The sequence below is a fragment of the Castanea sativa genome, chromosome 4 (assembly GCF_040712315.1).
Source record: "Castanea sativa cultivar Marrone di Chiusa Pesio chromosome 4, ASM4071231v1".
NCBI lineage: Eukaryota > Viridiplantae > Streptophyta > Magnoliopsida > Fagales > Fagaceae > Castanea > Castanea sativa.
The window spans coordinates 18,207,335-18,230,075 of NC_134016.1; the positions used below are offsets into that span (position 1 = coordinate 18,207,335).

At 36.0% G+C, this 22,741-nt stretch overlaps 3 protein-coding genes across 3 annotated transcripts; all 3 read left to right on the top strand.

Moving 5' to 3' along the window:
- Window positions 1–6,716: 6,716 nt before the first annotated feature.
- LOC142632241 (defensin-like protein 1) lies at window positions 6,717–7,397 on the top strand. Its single transcript, XM_075806667.1, has 2 exons — window positions 6,717–6,847; window positions 7,133–7,397. Exons 1-2 carry the CDS (start codon window positions 6,793–6,795, stop codon window positions 7,300–7,302), a joined length of 225 nt encoding a protein of 74 aa, XP_075662782.1. The 5' UTR covers window positions 6,717–6,792; the 3' UTR covers window positions 7,303–7,397.
- A 6,315-nt stretch (window positions 7,398–13,712) lies between these two features.
- On the top strand, window positions 13,713–15,392 carry LOC142632547 (uncharacterized). The gene is made up of 2 exons (XM_075806928.1): window positions 13,713–13,716; window positions 14,950–15,392. The coding sequence occupies exons 1-2, from the start codon at window positions 13,713–13,715 to the stop codon at window positions 15,390–15,392; spliced, it is 447 nt and encodes a 148-aa protein (XP_075663043.1).
- A 977-nt stretch (window positions 15,393–16,369) lies between these two features.
- LOC142630245 (defensin-like protein 1) lies at window positions 16,370–16,787 on the top strand. Its single transcript, XM_075804222.1, has 2 exons — window positions 16,370–16,424; window positions 16,618–16,787. Exons 1-2 carry the CDS (start codon window positions 16,370–16,372, stop codon window positions 16,785–16,787), a joined length of 225 nt encoding a protein of 74 aa, XP_075660337.1.
- Window positions 16,788–22,741: the final 5,954 nt, after the last annotated feature.

A 22,741-nucleotide genomic window follows, 5' to 3' on the forward strand; every position in this document is an offset into this window, starting at 1 on the left:
CCTCTCTACTCTTACATCCTCTCTCACCGGTACTTCCACACCACCACCATTTCCACCATCATTTTCCGGCAAGATCACCGGAAAACTCCATAGGAAAACGGTAAGGCTCACTCACCTCTACTATTTGAAGTAAAAATTTCTAATCTTTTTGTGGGTTATATGCTTTTGCTTGAGATTATGTTTATCTAAGTTTTAATAATAATACCGATGTGATTTATGAGCATTAGAAGTGATATTTATGTGTTTTTATGTAGGAGTTTTGGTCTTGGTGGATGTATTTGATGAGTGGGTTTATGATTTTTGCAATGGTGGTTAGCTAAGTGGTGAAGATTTAGGAGTTTTGGCTTTCTAATATGAAATGGTTGATGAATCTAATTTTTATTGTGTGTTTGGAGCTAGTGGAGGATTTACATTTGGGGTTTGTAATGGTGGGTATTGTTATATATGTTGTTGTTTTGTGGGTCTCTTGAAAATGACATGTATATTGAGGAAGAAATTCATAAAGTGTTGGGATCTCTTATGGTAAAGAAGAGGCTTTGAATGACATGATTATAAATTGGAGTCTAAAACTTGTAAATGAAATTGTTAATAAACTTTGGAAGTGAAATACATTATTTGTGAGGTTAAGTACTTAGGCTTGCCTAATTAATTTCTTATCTAGCGATTTATAATTCGTAGCTAAATAAAATGTCAAGCCTTATGCTTATCATGATAGGTTTGTTTGGTATTGTTTAGGTTCTAGCTAATCTCCTTTGGAGTTTTGGAACTAAGCTTTTTGCGGGTTGCAAGGTAAGTAGCTTTTAATGGGAATTTTGGAAAATAATCATGTTGTATAAACTTTGTTTTTGGGTCAAACACATTTTGAAAAATTATTTGTGGAACTATGTTTGCTTAAAAAGTATTGTGTTGTGACCCTATTATATATGATTATATATGAAAAGCGCATATGTTTAATATTGCATATGGGGAAATGCATGATTTGTTACTATGGAAGAGATAAGCATCTTTGATATAATTATTGGGAATGGATTTTATGAATTTATTGCATTATTTGCAAATTCTAAAGATGTTTTATCTTAGCTTGTTTATTTGGGAAATTCTCGCAAAATATGTATGACAAGAAATAGTCTAGAGGACTTTGAGAATATTGTGGCTATTTGGTTACTGAAATATTTTATGAAACTACTTGGAAGTGAACTATGTATTTCAAATACTTTATGTAACACCCCAGCCTTTACAAAATAAATAAACAAATAAAAGGGTTTTTTTGGAAATTATTTAAGAGGGGGCATTTTTGTGATAAGACCTAAGCCTAGCCCTAGCCTTATATGTAACCCACATTGGCTTCCTCCTCTATTTTTCTAAAGTGCCGCCTCCCATCACCTTTTCCCTCTTTCCTCTGGTGTTCCCATTCCCCATGGCCGAAAATCCTCTCTCTCATCCTCATGTGAAGTTTATTAACTTTTGCCTCTTAAATTTCTATCTTGGCCAACTCATGGAAGGTTCTTTTCCAATCAAAATCAACCACCAAGAGTTCTAGTGGTTATTTTGCTAGACCCATTTGAAAGACCATCCCTTTAAGTTTGGTTAATTCAATAGATGAGGTAAAAATCTAAGTTTTCTATCATTTTCTTCTATGAAATCCTTTGGGCTTTGTTAGGTTATGATGTTTATGGTATATACTTGATGGGTTTGGTGAGTATTGGAAGTTTGGAGGGTTATGAGGATTTGGGCTGCAAGAGTTTTTATTAAATCCGAAAATTTCAAACTATTTGGGGGTGTTGCTTTGATGGGGTGTTTTGGTTTTCTATTTTACTAATGGGTATTTGAGGTTTGGTTTCCTAGAGTAGTTATATGGGTTTTTTTGTTGCATGAGTTATATGGGTTTTTGGCATAGTATTAAGATTATAGTAATTTTATTTTGGAATTGTAAATCTGTCCTTGACAGAGTTGAGTTAGCTGCAATACATGATTTTTAATAAATTACAGAAAAATATTTTTGTTCTAAATTTTTGGTGGTACATACTAAACATATAAGAGCTTATCCCTATTTAATTTCAAGTTAATCGGATAAGTTTTTGTGGACCAAACAAATTTTACAAAATGGCTGACCTGCTGTGTATTGAATTTGAAAGTGCGATGAAAATGCTTGGATTTTGTGGAATTTAATTTAAATTTTTGTTGAATGGATTGGTTTGTAAATTCATGTGCTTTCTTCAACATGTGTTTTACTTAGTTAAGTCTAATAATGGTTTGGTTTAATCATTTAGTGCTCTAAAGGGAAACTCATGAGATATGCTACCACTATTATGAATTGATGTGTTTTATGTTATGTTTATATGTGCACATTGCTTGCAGTGGAGAATTAAAATGCTTTGGTTTTGTGCTGTGGCACTATGAGTTTGTATGTTTGTTTGGTTCCCGATGGGGAATGGGTACTTGTCTTAGGTTAGGCAAGCTAGGCTTTAGTGCATTTGATTTGTTTTAGGGGATCCTATTCAATTTTGGAGACAAATGTGATGATAAAATTTGCGATAGGTCTTGTTATTAATAGGCTTGTTCCTTATGTTTCTAGGTTTTGAGACTCTTGGTGATGGACCTAGTGACGAGATTGGTTGATTTCTTTTATTTTTGCAACTAAGAGGTAAGTGGTGTTTACTAATTTTAGGAGTTTTCCCAAAACAGTGTTCATTATTAAACTATTCTATATCAAAAAAATATGTTGATATTCTATATATAAATTGATATTTTATAAATGTTTGATGTGCACATTGACTATTCGTTTTATGAAAAACTTGTGGGACAACCTAAATTTATTTAAACTTGTATGTGTAAATATATCTTTATATTTTGAGAATTATGAATGGATTATTTTTGTGAGCATATTGAAATGTGTTTTGAAAACCTATGGCAAGTCGTGATTAAAAGCTTAGTATTGTATTTAGTCCTTAACAAGAGACAATCATACTGCAGCTAGTCCTTAGCAAGGGGCGGTCCCAAAAAAAAGGACAGTGCACATTTGATAGCTCCTTAGCAAGGGAGTATACAATTGGGGATGCAAAAAGGAAGATCCTTAGCAAGGGAGTGCACCTTTAGGTTCCAAAGAAGCCATCCTTAAGAAAAGGGATGAAAAGGAGGTTCTAGTCCTAAAAGGGGACAGCACAACCCTGTCAACGGGGCGTAAAGGTTAACCACGAGAAAAGTCTAGGAAATTATTTATATGATAGTATTGGTATATGTATTATGATGGCTCACAATATAAAAATATTTTTCTTTTATATAAAATATTTGATGATAAAATATTGATGAGTTTGAAGTTATGAATTTGTTGTAAGAATTATTTATTTGAAAGGTTTGTTCCCACACCCCAATATTAGTGAATTCCACTTATTGAGTTATCTCACCCCCCCTTTTATTTCCCCTTACAGATACATTAAATGGATTATTAGAGTAGAGATTCTTGGAAGATAACAATTACGAATTATTTTGTGGAATTAAGGATTTTATTATTATTTTTATGGCATTAAACATTGTACTGGAGAATTATTTTGAGGATGTTTTGTCTTTAGTGGATTAGAGCTCTGACATTTGTGAGAAGATTTTAGGTTGCTGGTTTATTTTATTTATGGATTATTTAGATTGAATAGACTTTTATCATTTATGATTTTGGAGTGTTAAATTTTAACTTGGGAGATTTTGATGTGGTTTTTTCATTGTGCCATGATATTGGTGATTACCCCATCTGTGTGACGACCCAATCTATGTGACGGCCTTGTCATGTGGCCTTGGGTGAGGTTAATAGATTTGAAATGGTATTGGATATCTTATGGCTCACAATGAATAGTATGTAGTTTCATAATTACTTTGGGAAGCTTGGTGCTACAATATGCCTATCATTCTTGTCATGATGTTAAGGAAATTTATTTTGCAAAATTCAAGTGGAAGTTCCCAAATTTTAGCATGTCTGTAAAATGTTCATTATCATGAAACTTGCATTTCCCCCACCCCCATTAATTATGCTTCTTACTGGCTCTGTCTCATTCCATTATTTTACAAACTTTTTCAATGTAGGCAATTATCGTTTTAAGACAGCTTTTTGGTGGCTAGCCGCAGTTAGACTAACTGCTGATGGAGGCTGACTTTGTTGATGGAGATAATTGATGATGTATAACTTAGAGTAGGCTTGACCCAATTCTTTTGTATCTTATAGTGGTTATTGTTAGGACATATGTGATTCAATATTAGGAATATATGTCACTATTTTATATAATTGGCTAATCCTTTGACAAAGTGCACTTTACTTGTAATTTGGTAAATCTAGGATGTGTTTAATACTTCAAGGAGCAAGAGTTCAAGTTCAAGTGTTCAAGCCATGCAAGTCTGTCCAAGATTCAAGTGTGAAAAGTATTGTTCATTAAAACTCGATAGCTAGTATCTATCGAGACTTGAAGAACTGTTCCAGGCCGTGGCTCGACAGCAACTCGACAGATAGGGTATCTGTCGAGATTTATGAAACTCATAATTTTTGGTCTGTTTTTCATCTAATTTGTGATGGCATGTTTGAGCTTTCTTTTCTCACAACCTTAGACATATAAAATGATTATTTTAAGGGTCGTCAAAGGTTGCACAGCCAAGACACAAGTTGCACAAGTGTTGAGCAAAGTTTGTTCAAGCAAATTGTGACCGGAGACCTAGCTTGACCTAGTTCATCTTTCTTGTGAAGAAGTTGCTGTGTTTGTACACTGTAGGATTTTGTAACCAAGGAGCTTCTCGATCTTCATCGTGTGATCGTGTGATGAACTAAAGAACTTTGCAGCCAACATCCTTCTCTAGTTAGTAATTGAAGTTGCGTACTAGGATCCGCGCAATTGGTTAGACACATACTGGGAGCCGTGCATTGAAAGGAAAGATTGTCGCTACAGAACAAGTCCAATTGGGTATTGGGGTAAGGGTTCAACTGTAGGTTGGTATAAGGTACTGAGATTCCTTTACTTGTAACCGCTTGTTTTGATAATAGTGGATTCTCGGGAGTGATGACCTTAAAATCACCTGGTAGGATTTTTGCCGTGTTGGTTTTCTTCATTCGTAAACAAATCACTGTGTCAATTTATTTTCCGTTGCATACTTTAGTTTATTGGTTATTTGTTTGTACTACCACGCATTTTTGTATGTTAATTTGATTAATTAATAAACTTGATAATAGTGGATTCTCTGGATAATTTGATTAATTAATAAACTTGATAATAGTGGATTCTCTAGAGTGGTGACCTTAAAATCACCCGGTAGGATTTTTGCCGTGTTGGTTTTCCTCATTCGTAAACAAATCACTGTGTCAATTTATTTTCCGTTGCATACTTTAGTTTATTGGTTATTTGTTTGTACTACCACCCATTTTTGTATGTTAATTTGATTAATTAATAAACTTGGCTAATTAATCAATTAATTTATCATAAAGGGTCAATACGTTCTTGGCCTATCAGTTATGCCTTATTTACACTAATGGGATAAGTTGATGATATATAATTATTTATACAGACCTCCATTCTTTCATGACCAATGGTCTTTGTATTCCCTTATCTCATCCCCCTTCCCCTATATATATATATGTGTGTGTGTGTGTGTGTGTGTTTCTCAAAAAAAAAAAAATGGTCATTGTATTTATTACATAGAGCTCTGACTTACTTTGATAGTATATTTAATGGAATTATTATGATAATTCTTGATGTTGGTACTTGATATGATTTTATTTGGATTGAATTGCCAAATGAAGAAAATCTACAGGTACCTTTGAGATGTTTTTCTTATGCTTTGGACCCTTTTGAGTTCGAGGCGTGACACATAATCTAAAGAAAAATCCAAAAATTAGGATCTCCCCCTCTTATCAGCGCTCTCCACATGTATATTGTTTTCATTTTGGAGTGATTAATATAAAGAAATTTAATGGGCATAACAATATCCTTCAATATATATACAACACTCTTATTTTTAATTATTATAGGTCCTAATCTATTCTTTTATTATTTTATTTTGACCAACTACACCTTAATTATGGTGAAAATATTGTAAAACTTTGATAACGTTGTACCCAAGCAAGCACAAATACAAATCTATTTCATTCATGACAAAACTTTTGTAACTGAATTGACATCTCTCCATATACAAAATGCTTAGAAGTTTAAAAAGTAAAAAATTCAAATTGCAAGATTAACAACATATTATAATTATTTATTAAAAAATTTATTTCATCCATAACGTAGACAACCCAATATTTCATTATCAGGGAACTTACATGCATAATAATTAAATTAAATTAATTAAGGTCCCTGGCAATTACATGTGAACGGATTGATTCTTCTCACTGCCATGAAAGATTGTGCATTACTTACAATATATATAAGACCAACTCACTAACGCCAAACCATGGCACTACTAAGTCAGTCCTCGTGACGGTGACAACCATGCATGCTCTGGCAATTAAGTTGCATGCAGCACGCACGTGATCTATTTTACAGAACAGAGCTTTTGTACTATATATATATATATATATATATATATATATATATATATATATATATATATTTATGCACCGTCACCGCCCACCACTCACCACTTACCACACTCTTTCTCTGCCTCTCTGACTCTGACACGAGGAACAGTACGTGTCGTTATGAATTCAGCTATATAAATGGCAGGACACAACTCCAAAAACCAGCTGTGCTTCAATTCTGTAGTACGTTTCTAGAATTAATTTCAGTAGAGGAGTTAGGCTAAAGAAGAAAACTAAGAAACATCATGGAGAGGAAGTCACTTGGGCTTTTCATGCTGCTATTCATTGTCTTGGCTTCTCGTAAGACTCTCTTTCGTTCATCATCTTATGGAAAATAATAAACCTAGCTATTAGAAATTTTACTATGAAATATATATATATATATATATATATATATATATATATATATATATATATATTTACTAACCGATATATAAATAGATGTGATTGTTAGACATTTTTTTTAAATGATAGGTGACACATTCGCTCTATTTTATTTCTTTTCCAAATTTGATTTGTTGGGTCACTTATAATAATACTAAAATGTGGTTTCTGTGACTGTGTGTGGGTTTTTTATGATATCAGAAGTGATGGTGGTGCCGACTGAGGCAAGAGTTTGCGAATCACAGAGCCATAAGTTCAAGGGTGCATGCATGGGTAACCATAACTGTGCTCAGGTGTGCAGGAATGAAGGTTTCTCTGGTGGTAGATGCAGAGGATTCCGTCACCGCTGTTTCTGCACTAGACTTTGTTAATCGGTGCAACTGCAACGAAACTATATGCTTGCAGAGCATATATAATTGCATGAGCTTTTGATTGTAGTGACGAATAATAGTTTTTTTTAGTTGCAGCTCTAGAGTTTGTGGTGGTGATGTGCAATAAATTGTTCTCTCCCATATTGCTTTTCGCTTTTCGCTTTTCGGTTGAGTAAAGTGTCATCCAGTCATGACTTGCTTGCTCAAGGAAGTAACAACTATTTTATTTTAGACATCTATTTGCTTCTTATTATTGTCAATTTATTTTTTTTCCCAATAATTTTCTTTTTACAGTTTACGTTTTAAAATATATTTTTTCTTTTATTTAACTTTTTTTATAAATAAAATAAATCAATAAAAATAAACTATTCTAAACACACACTTATTATAAACTTCGCCGTGATTAATTTAATTAAAATTTCGCTACAACATCATGCAACTGCTAAATTAAATGATGCACAAGGCTTTCGCATGAAAATTGTATCTAACGAGACAATCTAATAAGATTTCTTTCCCACAGTATATGTTGGGTCGAAAAAAATATGGAGATGGTCTTAGAAACCTTATTCTCACAATATGTATAGATTTCATGTGTGTAGGTCGCAGATGTTGTCAAATGGTGGCTCATATACTGTGAGAGGATGGTTTCATATCACTTCCTCATGAGATACTGTTGCCCTAAAATGACATACCATACATATGCCTGTAAAAACAAAATCTTAAGTTTGAAAATCAAACAATTGAAAATACTTCACAATATGAATTTGTATTTATCAATGAATGAGTAAAAATTTTATATTTAATTCTTTTACACAAGAAAGATCCTCTTATTTAGTATTCTAGAAAATTTTCAATCCATGATTTCTGCAGATGAAGTCTTGATTCAAACATGAAATCTTCTTTATTTTGGTTGGAAGATGGATCAACTAATCTTCGCAATGAATCTCTGGTTTTGACCTCGTTAATTAAAAGTTTGTTGTTCTTTGAGTTCCTAAGTTTAAAGCATTAAGTGAAAGTTCTTTGAGGCTTCAGAGACTTGATTTGCAAAACTAGGATGATTTGGGGCTTTTTGAAAGTTGATGGAAGTTTTAGGAGCTTGATTCCAATTGAACTTCAAGTCTTTGAAGAAAAATTCAAATGAATTTTTTCAAATGTTCTTTAAATATTGTTGAGGTAGAATTTCTACAGAATTTTGGTGTTTATTTTATTTTATTTTTTTGTAGAATAAGAGATGGGTGCCTTGCATATATTGTGGTTTTTCTAGGGATAGGTCTCGCTTTAAATTGATCTCATTGAGAATAAGTAATGATTTCTGATTGGCCCAAAATTAGAGAGTCCCTCTAAGACTTGTTTTTTTTTTGTAGATAAATTATTATCTCTACTTTTATTTATTTTAATAAAAATAATTAGAAAAAAATATAATTAAATAAATTTATATTTATCTTGTAAGCCCACATGACATGTGGAAAATTTTAATTTGCCAATCTTAATTTCTTTTTAATTTACTTTAGTGACATAAATTTAATATTTGTCACTAAATAATTGGCTGAATAAATTTTTACCCCTACAATGCTGACATATAATCCTTCCATTTTATCAATCTCAAGTGGGTTCCACATATCTGGGTTCAGTATACTATGAGAGAGATATCTCATAAGAGATTCTCTCCATTACATAACCATATTGTTTAACCATACCATACATACATTCATTTTTTTTTTTTGGAGAAAAAGATAAGAGAAATATTATTAAAAAAAGAGTAAAATCATATTGGAATACATCATCCAAATCACTAGGTAGTTCTACCCAAACAACAGTATCTGCAGATGAAACTACTCTTCTAGCTAAGGCATGAGCCAACCTGTTAACGTCTCGTCTAACATGCAAGAATTGACACAGCCGAAGTGACTCCCCAAGCCTCTTGGTTTCCTCAGTCACCTGACCAAACAACGTTTTGCACCGACTTGAGTCAACCAAAGCGTGAATCACCCTAAGGCAGTCCCCTTCAATAATCACATTTGTCAAGCTAAGCTCTTGTGCAAAGACCACTACTCGCCTCACTGCTAATGCTTCAGCCATCTCAACTGACTGGGATAAGGGAATACACTAACTCAGTGCAGCAATGACATAGCCCTCATGGTTCCGAAACACCACCCCAATACCTGTACAATCCAAGTCGACAAACTTAGCAGCATCCATATTTGCCTTATAACATCCAAGCTGAGGAGGACACCAGCAAGCACGAGGACGAGGAATCGGCACTGGCAAGTCTAAGTTATGCACCTCAAAAAACTCTTTAACTAACTCCTTCGCACAACCACCACCTTTACCATAATCCCCAAGCAATCGTAGTAAACAAAGCAACCCTATAGCTCAACCCTTCATTAAGCAATACCTCCACCAGATCATAAAAGGAATGAAATTTCTTCCGGTGTAAAAATTGGAAGCTTGGGTCAGACCACCAAACCGAGCGTGCCTCATCACATAACTAGAGGCAATGCAAGATAGTCTCGAGGTGATCATCGCAGCGATCATAGGTAACATTCACCAATACATGCCATGTATTCAAGTTCTGTTTCATGGGCAGGGAATCTTTAACAGCTCGCCAAAGAAAATGCCAAATTCTATTAGGAACCCGAATCTTCCAAAGTCTCTTCCAAAACTTTTTAGAATCACCTGAAGAGGATGAACTTAGCAAGCCCTGACCATCCTCCTCAATTGACAAATAATAAGCACTACGCACACTATAGTCACCATCTGTGGTATGAGGCCAAATCAAAATATCTTCACTCCAAGTCTCGGGTACTTGTATTCGACGAACCATCTTAGCCTCCCAAGGAAAGAAACAACTCTCTAGTTTATCGGGATCCCATACTCTTGTGTTAGGAAAGAACAAATCACAAACTCGAACCACCATCGAGGCATCTCTAGGGGAATTAATTATATTGTATGAAGGATCAAGTTGCCACCGGTGCTTCCACACATAAATTTTCTAACCATCTCCAACCCTCCAAGTAGTTCCTTTGTCAGTAACGTCCCTAGCTTGCAGAATGCTCCTCCATGCATAAGAACATTTTGGATGAACCCGAGCTTCAAGAATACAACTATTCGAAAAATATTTGGCGCTAAAGACTCTATATAAGAGAGTATCTTTGTGATTAACAAATCGCCAAACCTGCTTAGCTAACAAAGCATTATTAAACTTTTGAAAATCCCAAAACCCCATACCTCCAATGGACTTTGAAGAACACAAAGACCGCCAATTGATCTTCTTGGACTCTCCATTACCCCACCAAAATTTATGAATCATTGCCTCAATATCATTTCACAGTCCAACCGGTAACTTGAAGACACTCATTGAATATGCAGGGATAGATTGAAACACAGCCTTAATCATAACTTCTTTACCTGCCTAGGATAGAAGCTTCTCTTTCCATCCCTGCATTCTTTTCCAAATTTGTTCTTTTATTTGAGAAAAGTAGTCTATCTTATTCCTGCCAATAAAAGAAGGTAACCCCATATACTTCTCATAATGTTGAATGACCAAGACATTGAACGCCACCTTGATAGCTTCTTTGGTTTGCTCGGATGTGTTTTTGCTAAAGAAGAGTTTCATTTTCTCCTTATTAATCATTTAACAATAAGCAATCTTATAATAAGCTAATAACTCCTAATTTTAGCGCACTCCTCCAAGGTAGATCTGCAAAATAACAGACAATCATCTACAAAAAACGAGTGAGTTAGTATAAGCCTATTTCTACAGATTGAAAAACCCTGAATTTCTCCTCTAACAACAACACCACTAAGCAAAGCATTCAACCCTGCTACACAAAACAGGAATAGATATGGGGAGAGAGGATCCCCTTGCCTTAATCCCCTTGACGGCTTAATCAAGCCCTTAGGTTCAGCATTCACCAAAATAGAATACGTTACTGTGGTAATGCATTATATAATCAAAGCCACCCAAGAATCTTGAAAACCCATTTTAAGAAGGATTCTTTCAAGAAAAAGCCACTCCACTCTATCATAAGCTTTACTCATATCCAGCTTCAGAGCCATAAAACCAGTATTTCTTGTACAATTAGTCTTCATATGATGTAAAGATTCAAATGCTATCAAGATAGTATCAGTAATCAATCTATCAGCAATATAAGCACTCTGGGTTTCTGAAATTATAGAATTAAGCCAAGGTTTGAGACGGTCAACAATCACCTTACTAGCAATTTTATACAGCACACTACATAGGCTTATGGGTCTAAATTCTATCACTCTTTCCGGATTTTGAACTTTGGGAATTAAAATAATAAAATTATGATTAAAAGACTTCAGAATTGAACCCAAATTTAAACTAGATAAAACAGCCTAAGTAATATCCATACCAACATCAGTCCAATAGGTTCGGAAAAATAAAGGGGGCATACCATCCAGACCTGGAACTTTAAGTGGAGCCATCTCCTTGATCACAGCACCCACCTCCTTACTAGTGTAAGGACGAGCCATATCAGCCCTCATCTCCTCATAAACCACGGTTTGAACCCCATCTAGCACACGCTCTAAATCTTGTGGAGTGGAAGAGGTAAACAGCTAAGTGTAAAAGCTATTGAACAAATCCAAAACCACCTCCTCATCTTCCTACCAAACACCATTCTCATCTCTCAACCCCTTAATGAAATTCCTCCTTTTTTCTAGGTAGCTAACCCATGGAAGAATTTAGTGTTCTGATCACCATTCTTTAGCCATTGAATCCGGGATCTCTATCGCTACATCTTTTCCTCCTTATCAAGAAGCACATTCAACTCAAATTTTAAACGAGCCACCTCATCAAAAACCCCAATCCTTGCCAAAACCTCCTCTGCTCTTCAAAGCCTTTCTTTTATCTGCTGTATATTTTTCTTCACATTACCAAAATGGTCTCGATCCCAAGCTTTTAATCATTTCTTACATCTCTGAAGTTTCTTAGTTTCCTTGAACATGGGTGTACGATGGGAGCACCGTCCCATGCCCTAGAAATTACTTCTGTAAAATCTAGATCAGACACCCACATGGCCTCAAAACGAAACGGTTTCCATCTCCATTTTTGTTGTTCTCCATCGTAATCAAGGGGCAAAAGAATTGGTCTATGATCTGAAGTAAAACAATATAAATGCTTCACCCTACCAGTAGGGAATTTAGCTAACCACTCATAATTCACCACACTCCTATCCAATCTCTCCCAAATCAAATCTCCTCCCCGACACCCATGCCAAATGTAATCCAGCCCTATATATAGTAATCATTCAATTTTATAATAATGACTCACTTTGGGAAATTGAGATCGTTTATTTCATTGTCCAATATTTTATTTATTGGATTTGACTATATAAAATGTGTTATGTCATTTAAAATTTTAAGTAATGTGACAAAATTTGCATTTTCATATTTGTAAAAGTCATCAAGTCTAACAACACAACTTTTTTCCCAACTTTTTCTATAATTTGTTGAAGTGACATATTGTAAATGGTCACGTTCCTTTGTTTATATCCATTATATTATGCTCGTACAATGCACGACTTAAATTATATGTAAATAAATCAAATTAAAATTAAGAGTTAGTGAGTCACATGAAACTTTAATAGTTATATGTAAAGTAAATCAACTATTTTAATCATTTTTAAGTCACATCAAAATAACACATTAATTTATGACTTGTAACACATACATACATACATACATACATACATACATACATACATACATATATATATATATATATATATATATATATATATATATATATATTAAGAGGATTCAAAAAGTTAGTTATGTTTTTAAAAACTTTCAAAAATACCTCTAATCTAATTAGAAAATTTGTATTCTTAAAAAATAAATAATATGGTTAAAATTGTAATTCAACAAAATTGAAAAATAAAAAACTACCAAAGAATTTTTTTTCCTAAAATTTAGCACACTCTTTATTTAAACTAGCCTTTGACCACACACGTGCTCAGAAGCTCTTCTATTTTTTTTTTTGTTAAAATTAATAATTTAAATTCATTATAATCTGAAATTACTACATTTTTCAATTACAAAAAATTTAGGGGTGTGATGCAAATTATAATGGATGCAAATTATTAACCTTTACAAAAAAAGAGAAAGAAAAAAAAAAAAAGAGCAGTTTGAAAACCATCAGGAGAGTGGTCATGTTTTGTAGGTAACGTTTTAGTGGGAGTTAAAGATGTATCAACTTATCAAAAAAAAAAGTGTATATATCTATTTAGTTTAGTTTTTTTTATAACTATTTTTTTTTTAGTTTTATTTTTGGATAAACATGGATTTTTTTTTTCCAGGAAAAAAACAGCAACAACGTGGGTTGTTTGACTTATTTTTCTATTTTTTTTAAAAAACAATAAACGTATAGTTACTTTGAAGAAATGGGTAAATGGAAGAGTGTTCCTATTTTGTAGGCAATGTTTTAGTGCAAGTTAGACATGTATTTTTACTAGACTATCCTTTAGTTTTGTCTCTACCTAAATCTAGGGGTGTAAGGGTATTTTGGAACAAAAAAAATCCGGCCAAAAAAGGAAAACCCCTTAAATAATAGTATAAATATATTTCACGAACGTTTGATATATTTTTTTCCTAGAAATTAGCACACACTAAACCCAACAGTTTACTCTATTTCAAATCTTAAATTTTAGTTTCTTAAAAATTTCTTCCTGTGTAACCTCACTAATAGATAAATTCAAATTGAAAAATTACATTAAACTCAAAATAAAAAAAGAGTTTTATCGCCCTTGCGGAGCGTGTGTGATGAGAGTAGTGTGAGTGTGTGTGTGTGTGTGCGCGCGTGTGTATATATATGACAAATCAACTTTTAAATTACATTATCTTTGTATGTTCTTTATGCTTGCAAAATTTCAAGGTGATCAAAAATTAATAGTCATGTCATCAACTAATTTTTTAAATTCAAGTTTTTGTACTTTAAAATAATACTTAAAAAATGAGTAAATGGATCAAATAGTAAATAACATCCAATTGACATGAAAATTGACTTGATTGTTAAGAATATATAGAACATGTAACCCACGTAAAAAAAATAGAAGCCCTGAAATGATCAAAATGTAACCCAAGTCTTTTTTCTTTTTTCTTTTTTGTAATGTAGTCTATGCCCATTATAGTGCTAGAATAAAGGAAGGCTAACTGTGCTCTTCAATGGTATTATCAATGAATCAAAATAATGAGAATATGACTAAAGGTAGTCAAATATTTTATTGATTCCTTACATAAAGTATTTGGTGAAAACGTAGTTACAAATAGATACACAATTCTATGTACATGTTACATCAATGGGTAGAGATATAACATCTAATATTCAAAATAAAAAATAAAAAGAATAGGGAAAAGGGAACAACATAAATAAACCCCATTCACCCACCAATAAATAAATAAATAACAAAAACATATAGAATTCAACTGCATAATCATGATATGACATGAAAAGAAGTCCAATGAATCATTAATAAAAGATGTCCCAAAAAATTATATAAACATTGTTAGAACAGATGCCTTCATGAATTTGGAACGCAAGGGCGGCCTTGAACAAATTTCAAGTTGTAGAAAATAATTGCTGAATACCACCGCCGGCTGGTTTTTGCAAAATAAATGTAGATGGTGCTACTTCTGTGTATGGGAGAAATTCTAGTGTTGGGGCTATTATTAGAGACTCTGAGGGAGCAATTAAAGTAGCATGTAGTAAATATTTTCAAGGCCAATTTTCGGTTGAAGAAGTGGAAGCTCTTGTTGTGGAGGCTGGAATTTTACTTGCTAGAGATTTGAAGCGCACCCAAATAATTGTTGAGTCTGATGCTGCATCAACTGTGTCTGAGATTAATGAAAGGTTAGTGGAAGGTAATCTTGGGCATCTATACCAAGGAATTATTGACTTGCTGAGTGCATTCACAAGTTGGAAGATAAAACATGTGAAAAGGGAGTACAACAGAGCTGCCCATGAGCTTGCTACACGTGCTAGAATGAAGAAGGATTCTCAGGTGTGGGTGGGTGATTTTCCTACTGATATGCTGGGGATGATTCAAGATGAATGTAGTTGGTAGTTTTATTCAAGTGTATTCTCTGTTGTACTTCAATTTCATTTGTTTGAATATAAGTCAAAGATTTGCATAAAAAAAAAATTAAAAAAAAATCAACTAAAAAGGAACAGCAGAAGAAAATGCATCCTGATAAACAATATTGTGACTAAAGTGTGTCTATATATATATATATATTTGTGTGCGCGCAGAACGCATGGCATATTGCACACCGCACACGCAGCAAATTAATACACATTTTGTATATACACACGCTTTAGTTACAGTAACCTTGGACATTGCGTTTTCTATTGTAGTATCATGTGAAAGACGCCAAATAAATCAACTCCTCTTTTGCACTTTGTACCCCAAATTGGACTTCTCATCATCTTTTTGAAGCTATAGAATTCGTAGGTGAGACGTGAAGGTTGGTTTTTTTTTTTTTTCTAATTTAAAGATGAGAGAGAAGTGAATTTATACTAAATAACTATGTCTATGTGAAATTGGGGGCATCTTATCATGCTACTTTAGAGATATGATTTTGATGATAAATATTTATTTTAGATTGTTTGAAATATTTGGTAACAGAATTTTATATAAACAAGTTAAAAGGTAAAATAAAATAAATATTTAAAAAAAGAAAAAAAAGATTGTGCATTGCTTACGAAACCAACTCACAAACGCCAAACCGGCACCACCAAATCAGTCCTCGTGACGGAATTACGTTTTGACAACAATACTCTTGAGTCTTGTCTTGCTAGTTGAATTCACGTGATCGATGCCATCTTTATTACCCACCTTTTAATTTGAAGCATATGCACCGTCACCTCACTCTCTATCTGGCTTTCTGACACGAAGAACAGTACGTGTCGTTCTGAATTCTACTATATAAATGGCAGGGCACGCACATGCACAACCCCATAACCCACCCGTGCTTCAATTGTGTAGTTGTAGCTAGAATTATTTTTAAGTGGAGGAGTTAGGCTCAAGAGTGCAAGAATATCATGGGGAAGAAGTCACTTGGGCTTCTCATGTTGCTGTTCATTCCCTTGGCTTCTCGTATATGACTCTCTTTAATTTAGCCCTTTATTTTATGGAAAATATTAAAACCTATAACAAATTTTACCATAATTATAATTTACATAGTAAAGAATTTGATTGATGTAATTCAATGATTTAATAAATAAATATTTAAATTACTTCTTAATTAGTGATTCTAAAACGTGGTTCGTGTATGGGTTTATGATATCAGAAGAGATGGTGTTGCCAACAGAGGCAAGACTTTGCGAGTCAAAGAGCCACAAGTTCCATGGTGCATGCTTGAGTCACCACAACTGTGCTATGGTGTGCAGGAATGAAGGTTTCTTTGGTGGCAAATGCAGAGGATTCCGCCGCCGTTGTTTCTGCACTAGAAATTGTTAACGATCTGCGCGCACAAGCATCTGATCGATATTGTAGTGTAGTCACGAATAATAGCTATATTTAGTTGCAGCTCTACAAGTTGTGTTTGGTGGTGATGTATAAATAATTTGTTCTCTTCCATTTGGGGAGAATCTATCATGTTAGATTTTAACTTTTCGGTTGGGTAAATTAATGGCCTGTTTGGAAGTTTAGAGAGGGAGGAGAGTAGAGGGGAGTAAAGAGGAGGAGAGTAGTGGGAATGAGAGTAAAGGGGAATGGTTTCCCTCTACCTTGTTTGGATTTTTTAAAATTAGTAAAGGAGAAGAAAGTAATTAACCCTCCTTCTTGTTTGGATGTTCTAAAAACTAGGATGGAAATGAGAGGAAATGATTTAAATAGACAAATTTACCCCTATTTGAAAATGAACTTTCAACATTGGTCTATGATTAATTTGTTAGATTAAAAAATTATTTAATCAACATTCTTTTTTTTTTTTTTAATAAAACGGTCAGAAATTTAATCAACATTCTCATTCTATCAAATACCACTAATAAAAGTATAAAACTACTCCTATAAAAAAAAAAAATATATATATATATATATATACACACACACACTACTATTAGCTATTATAAAATAATTTTTATTACCTCAAAAAAATTATAATAAAAAATTTAGAAAAAAACCTCCTCCAATTTCCGATGTGATCAGGTCCAAATTATTCCTCGTGAAACGGCGCCATGAGATCCGATTGTGATCGGGTCGGTGATGAAATGCCGTCGCTGCCTCAGATTGAGATCGAGATTACATCAATGTCGTCCTTAACGGCAGCGTCGAAGGCGGAGAGAATATCGGATCGAAGCAACCTGAGTTCTTCGAGCAAACTTTGTACACCACCAAACGAGCTTTCGGAGCCACACTGTATCCGTCAGCGTCTCTCGGTGACCGATACTCCACCGTATCTTTGCTCATTATCGGACCACTGACACTCGCCGAAGCATCATGACCTTTTGAGAAAAACCTAGCTTCGATCAACTTCCGATTACAGTTTTGAACCGTGAATTTCTCTCCGATCAACTTCCAGCTGTGTCGCCTCGTTTGCAATTCTTCATCCGGTGCGGAAAAGTTCTTGCTCGATCTCGTTGCCGGTGGTTTGGTCGATGGGACTATTGATATCTGGAACCCTCTCGCTCTGATGCGGTAATTTTTGGTTTGGTATGGTGAATTGTGTGAATTGAATTGAGTTGAGCTGGTTGCATTGTTTGAGAATTTGTGAAATTTTTTCAGCAAACAAACAAAGATTATTTATATAATTGGTTTGTAATTTTGTTAATTTAAAAAAGGTAAATTGGAGAATTCATTTGGTCAATAATTTATTTACTCTACTCTCCCTTCAAATCTCTCCAATTTGGAGGGATTAAAAATGAGAGGTTAGAGGTAGTTGAAACTCCTCTAAATCCCTCCCCCTCTTTCCTTAAAAAACTTTCAAACAAGATAATTGAATTACTCTCCCTCCCTTTACTCTGCTTCCCCTCCTTTTTTAAACTTCCATAGCACTTGCCATTTATTTCAAAACAAGTGTTTGCTTTATTATTGGCAATTTCTTTTTTTTTCTCATTAATTTTTCTTTTTTAATTTTAATTTTTTAAATAGAATTGTTACTTTTATTTAACCTTATTTTAAATAAAACAAATCAATAGAAATAAGCTATTCTAAACACGTTTATTATATATAATACCATGATTTAATTAAAATTTTGCTACAAGCTAGATGCTAATACAACTTATAAATTAATGGATAAAAAAAAATTCTAAATTATTATTATTTTTGAAAACAAAAACTTCTAAATTATTGGATGCACAAAAAAAAATATATATATATATGTAAGTGCACAAGTGCACCTGGCCCCAAGAATAGTTATGGGCTCAGGCCCAATGAGCCTTAAACAATATGAATTTGTAGAGTGTGGGCTTGAAACCCAGGTTAGAAGTGTGTGGGGATTAAATGACAAACTAGAGGTTGTAAATACTTGGAAACAACAAGGGATATTGTCAATCGGCCTTCTCGGATGTAAGCCAAGAACTGTTCTTATATTATATCTTTCTCCTTGTCTTTTTTTCTTTTTTAGGTTACAAAAAGTCCGTCCCCTTGTTCTGTCTTTGATTGCTCTTTAAATACTACTCTTTTGAATACTTTGTACACGTGTTGCCTCACCTCCCCCTTAGCCTAGATATTTCTTTTCTCAGTGCCTTTGGATAGTAACCAGAAGTTTCCCTTCCACTGTTCAGGTGTCACTTCCCCATTAATGCGGCCAGGGTAGTAGGTGCAGGGTTTTTAATGTGGAGGTAGCAGCTTTTATCTTTGACATTTCTTCAACACCGGCGCTTCTGGGGCGTTCTAGGGTTCCCCCCTTTTAACCATTGGCCTTAACCGTGTCATCCCCTAATCCTTACTATGAAGTCCCGAGTTCTTCGGTGTTCATCCGAGGGTAAGGTCACCCTCGGCTGGATCCTCGGATCCTCGGCGAATGGGCCGACCCATAGTACTAACAAATTCTAAACCCAGGATCAGGTCGGCCTTCCTTAACACGGCCCAAAAGGCCCACATTCCCATCAGGATCTTTTTGCCCCCCACAATAGCCCCTCAAAACTCTAATTTTCAACGTCCGAGGAGAAAAATAGGGTTTTGATCCGACGAGAACCTACTCCACTCACTTTGTGAGTAATGGCACGTGTGGAAATCGTTCCGCGTCCCAGAAGATGCCACTTGGCGGTTTTATTTTCAAAAACGCGCGCATTTATTACTGTAAGTTACTCTTTGTCTCCCACGTTCAACGGTGAGATGGGCATCCAACGATCCTCGTTAATCCACGAAATTTTAGGCGGGACAAATATAATTTCGAGGCCGCCTTTTCGCACGTCGTGACGCTTCGGGAACCCGCGCCTTCATTTAATTCATCAGGGATCAATCCCATCAAAACACCAACAATCATTCTTTACCAGCAGAAAACCGTGGAAACTCGTACCTTCAACTTTGTAAGTTCTTGCTCTCTCTATTCTTAACCCTTTCTCCTCGGATACAGTCCTCGGCTGTCTTCGTAAACATTCTCCCCTTTAGAGTTTAACCTTTCGTTCTTTTCTAATGGGTAAGTTTAAGTGTCTAGTTGATACCACCGCTGGGATGGAAGGCTTTAGGGCCAAATACCGTATTCCCAGCGATGTAGGACTAAAATATTGCCCGGCAGAAGCCGTGGCCGGTTCTAGGAAAGAGGGAGAGGTTATCATCCCTATGATAGCCTTTATAGAGGGTGAGATGACCCTTCCAATGAAACCTGTAACTAGGGAGTACCTTCGCAACCACCGGTTATGTCCCGATCAATGCCTCCCAAACGTTTTTAGAGTTCTAGGTAGTGTAGACGCTCTAAACGAGCAGATGGGTTTAAACCTCACATGGCACGATGTCGTGTTCCTATATGAGTCCCATAAACTTTCTAAGGTAGGTTATTATATTAAATCTCGGTCCAAGGCATAGTTAGGCTAATCTCCTGTCTCTGCCCAAATCAAACAAAGGCATGAAGGACGACTACTTGATCGTGTGCGGGAACCGGCACGACGGCTTCACTGCCAGTTGAGTGGGGGGGATCCAGTGCGACGCCGTAGGATTAATCTCCCCATAACACAACTTTTTCTAACACACACGAAATGCGTATTCGTACTTACTTAAATTTGTTAAATATCCTCGTATGAATCGACCGGGTTTGTCCGTTTTGACGTCGTTTTTTGCAGATAAGCAGCACGTGCGTCCTCATCTGAGTCACTGTAACATCGCAGATCTAAACCGAGTACTTCGCTCCGAGGTGTTCGTTAGTGAAGACTTACAACTCCAGGCTGCTCACCTTATTCTAGGGTACACTCCCCTTTCCTCGGACTTCCAGGAGATAGAGAACGCCATAATTGCGGGCGACCGAAGACGAAGGAAGATAAATGTAGCTCGGCCCCACTTTCTGGACGACCGCGACCTCCCGGACGCTCCTAACACCATTCTGTACAACCGGCCAATAGCAGTTAGCGGTCCCTTGGTTGTGCACTCACAAGCAACTGTCGTTCCAGAAGAGCAGGTGTCTTCTTCACACACACTTGATGACGAGATAGATCAATTCCATCTCGAAGACACCGAGAGACCTCGCGGGAACCAGTTTGTGGTACTTTCCGACGAGGAGGAAGAAGCCACCGAGGCCTCTGGAATTGCAGGGTTTGTGGTTGCCCTTCCCGAGGACGAATTTGAAGAAGACATGGGAAGAATGGAGGGTCTTCTCACCAATAGGGCTGCTAAAGTTGCAGAGAAAAAGAAGGGGACGTCTCAAGTTCCCCCATCCTTACCACCTCCCCCTCCTCCATCTGAGCCAAAACTTCCAGCCGAGGATCCAAAGAAGAAGAGAAAGGGGGACAACGAGGGGACGATTAATAAAGACCCTAAGAAATCACGACAACAACTCCCACCGGCCCAGCAGCAGAAGGTGGATAAGGGCAAGGGTAGGGCCCGCTCGGTTGAAATCAGGGAATTCAGGGACGAGGCTGAAGTGCGCCGAGCACCGACCACCTGGTCCCCCGACCTAAGACTAGACGGCGCACCCATCTCCTGCCAGTCTAGTATAAGGGCGGTTCAACAAGGCCATGCCCACGACTTGGCCGAGGTTTTGGAACGTCCCCTCCTGCTGCCCAAGGACATGGAGACCTTGGAAAAAATGGGCCAGCCACAACTATTCCTCTCACTAAAAAGAAACCTAGCGCTGGTAAGTTTTTTCCCCTTTTTTAGGAAGATTCCACTTTTAACAATATTTATAAGTAAGTTTATTTTTTACTATTCCTAACTCCGTCATCCTTTGTTATAAGCTATCCAGGAGGTCTTTGTAGCCAAGAAGTTTATAGAAGACACTCGGAAGGTAGCCGAACTTCCAGCTCTAAAATAGGGATGGAAACCGAGAAGTCCTTAGGCACCCTTGGCCGAGAACGAGAAGTTGACCTCGAGGTGGTCGATCCGAGGAGAGAGAAAAATGGGGTCGAGTCAAACTTGAAGACCATGAAGACCCGGATAGAAGGGCGGCGCAAGCTCCTTTGTGAAAGAGATGAAGAGCTCTCCCAAGCTCAAGGGAGTGTTCGGATCTGAAAAGCAAACTGGCCCGGCGGCGATGAAGGAAGAAGCCGAGCTCCTTCCACCTCTCTCTTCAAAGCGCGGTGCAAAGTTTCGATGAAGGGGTAAAAACCACGAGAACTGACGGAGGAATTCGCGGCTTTATGCGGGGAATACCGTCAAAAAGTATGGGGGGAAGCTTTAAACGTAGCAGAGTTCCTCCATCTTCGGATCGAGGAAGTCCGAGAACGTTTGGCTTCCTCTCGGAAATACGGAGATTGAAGGGGCTCCTGGCGCAACTCCTACCCCCGAGACAACTCTTCCTGCTCTTCCTCCGGTGGTCCCACGGCAAATTCTGATCCTACGAGAACCTTCGGTTCCCACAAAGAGAAGGAAGGAGGAGGGGATGCGAGAGAAGGACTTGAGCCGGACGGCGGAACCCAACGTCCTTTCAACGAAGACAGATAAGGGAAAGCAAGTCTTGACTCCCTTTGAGGCTCGGAGTTGAGAAAGACCGAGGGCACCGTACACTCTCAAACAAGATCCTCCTCCAAAAGCTTAGGACTTTAGCTTAGGGCTTCTCTTTTTCCATTTTTGAATTATATATGTAATGTACATTGAGCAGATTAATGAAGAACAACCTCGTTTGCTTTTCACTGGGTTATATCGCCGTTTTTACTTTATTCCTTTTGTACTTATTACAAAAGCTTCCCATTAAGTCATAGCAAAAGTTTCTCAGAGTACACAAATCTAACTCCAAGGATTGCACAATCATAACTTCCACATAATCATGCGTATATTATTAAAGATTCAATAAAAGGTGACATGGTTAATATATTTGAACA

Excerpts from the sequence above, each read along its gene's own strand:
- LOC142632241 (XM_075806667.1), top strand. The coding sequence starts at position 6,793 with ATGGAGAGGAAGTCACTTGGGCTTTTCATGCTGCTATTCATTGTCTTG. Across the intron at positions 6,848-7,132 it reads ATTCATTGTCTTGGCTTCTC|AAGTGATGGTGGTGCCGACT; the intron begins GTAAGACTCTCT and ends TTATGATATCAG.
- LOC142630245 (XM_075804222.1), top strand. The coding sequence starts at position 16,370 with ATGGGGAAGAAGTCACTTGGGCTTCTCATGTTGCTGTTCATTCCCTTG. Across the intron at positions 16,425-16,617 it reads GTTCATTCCCTTGGCTTCTC|AAGAGATGGTGTTGCCAACA; the intron begins GTATATGACTCT and ends TTATGATATCAG.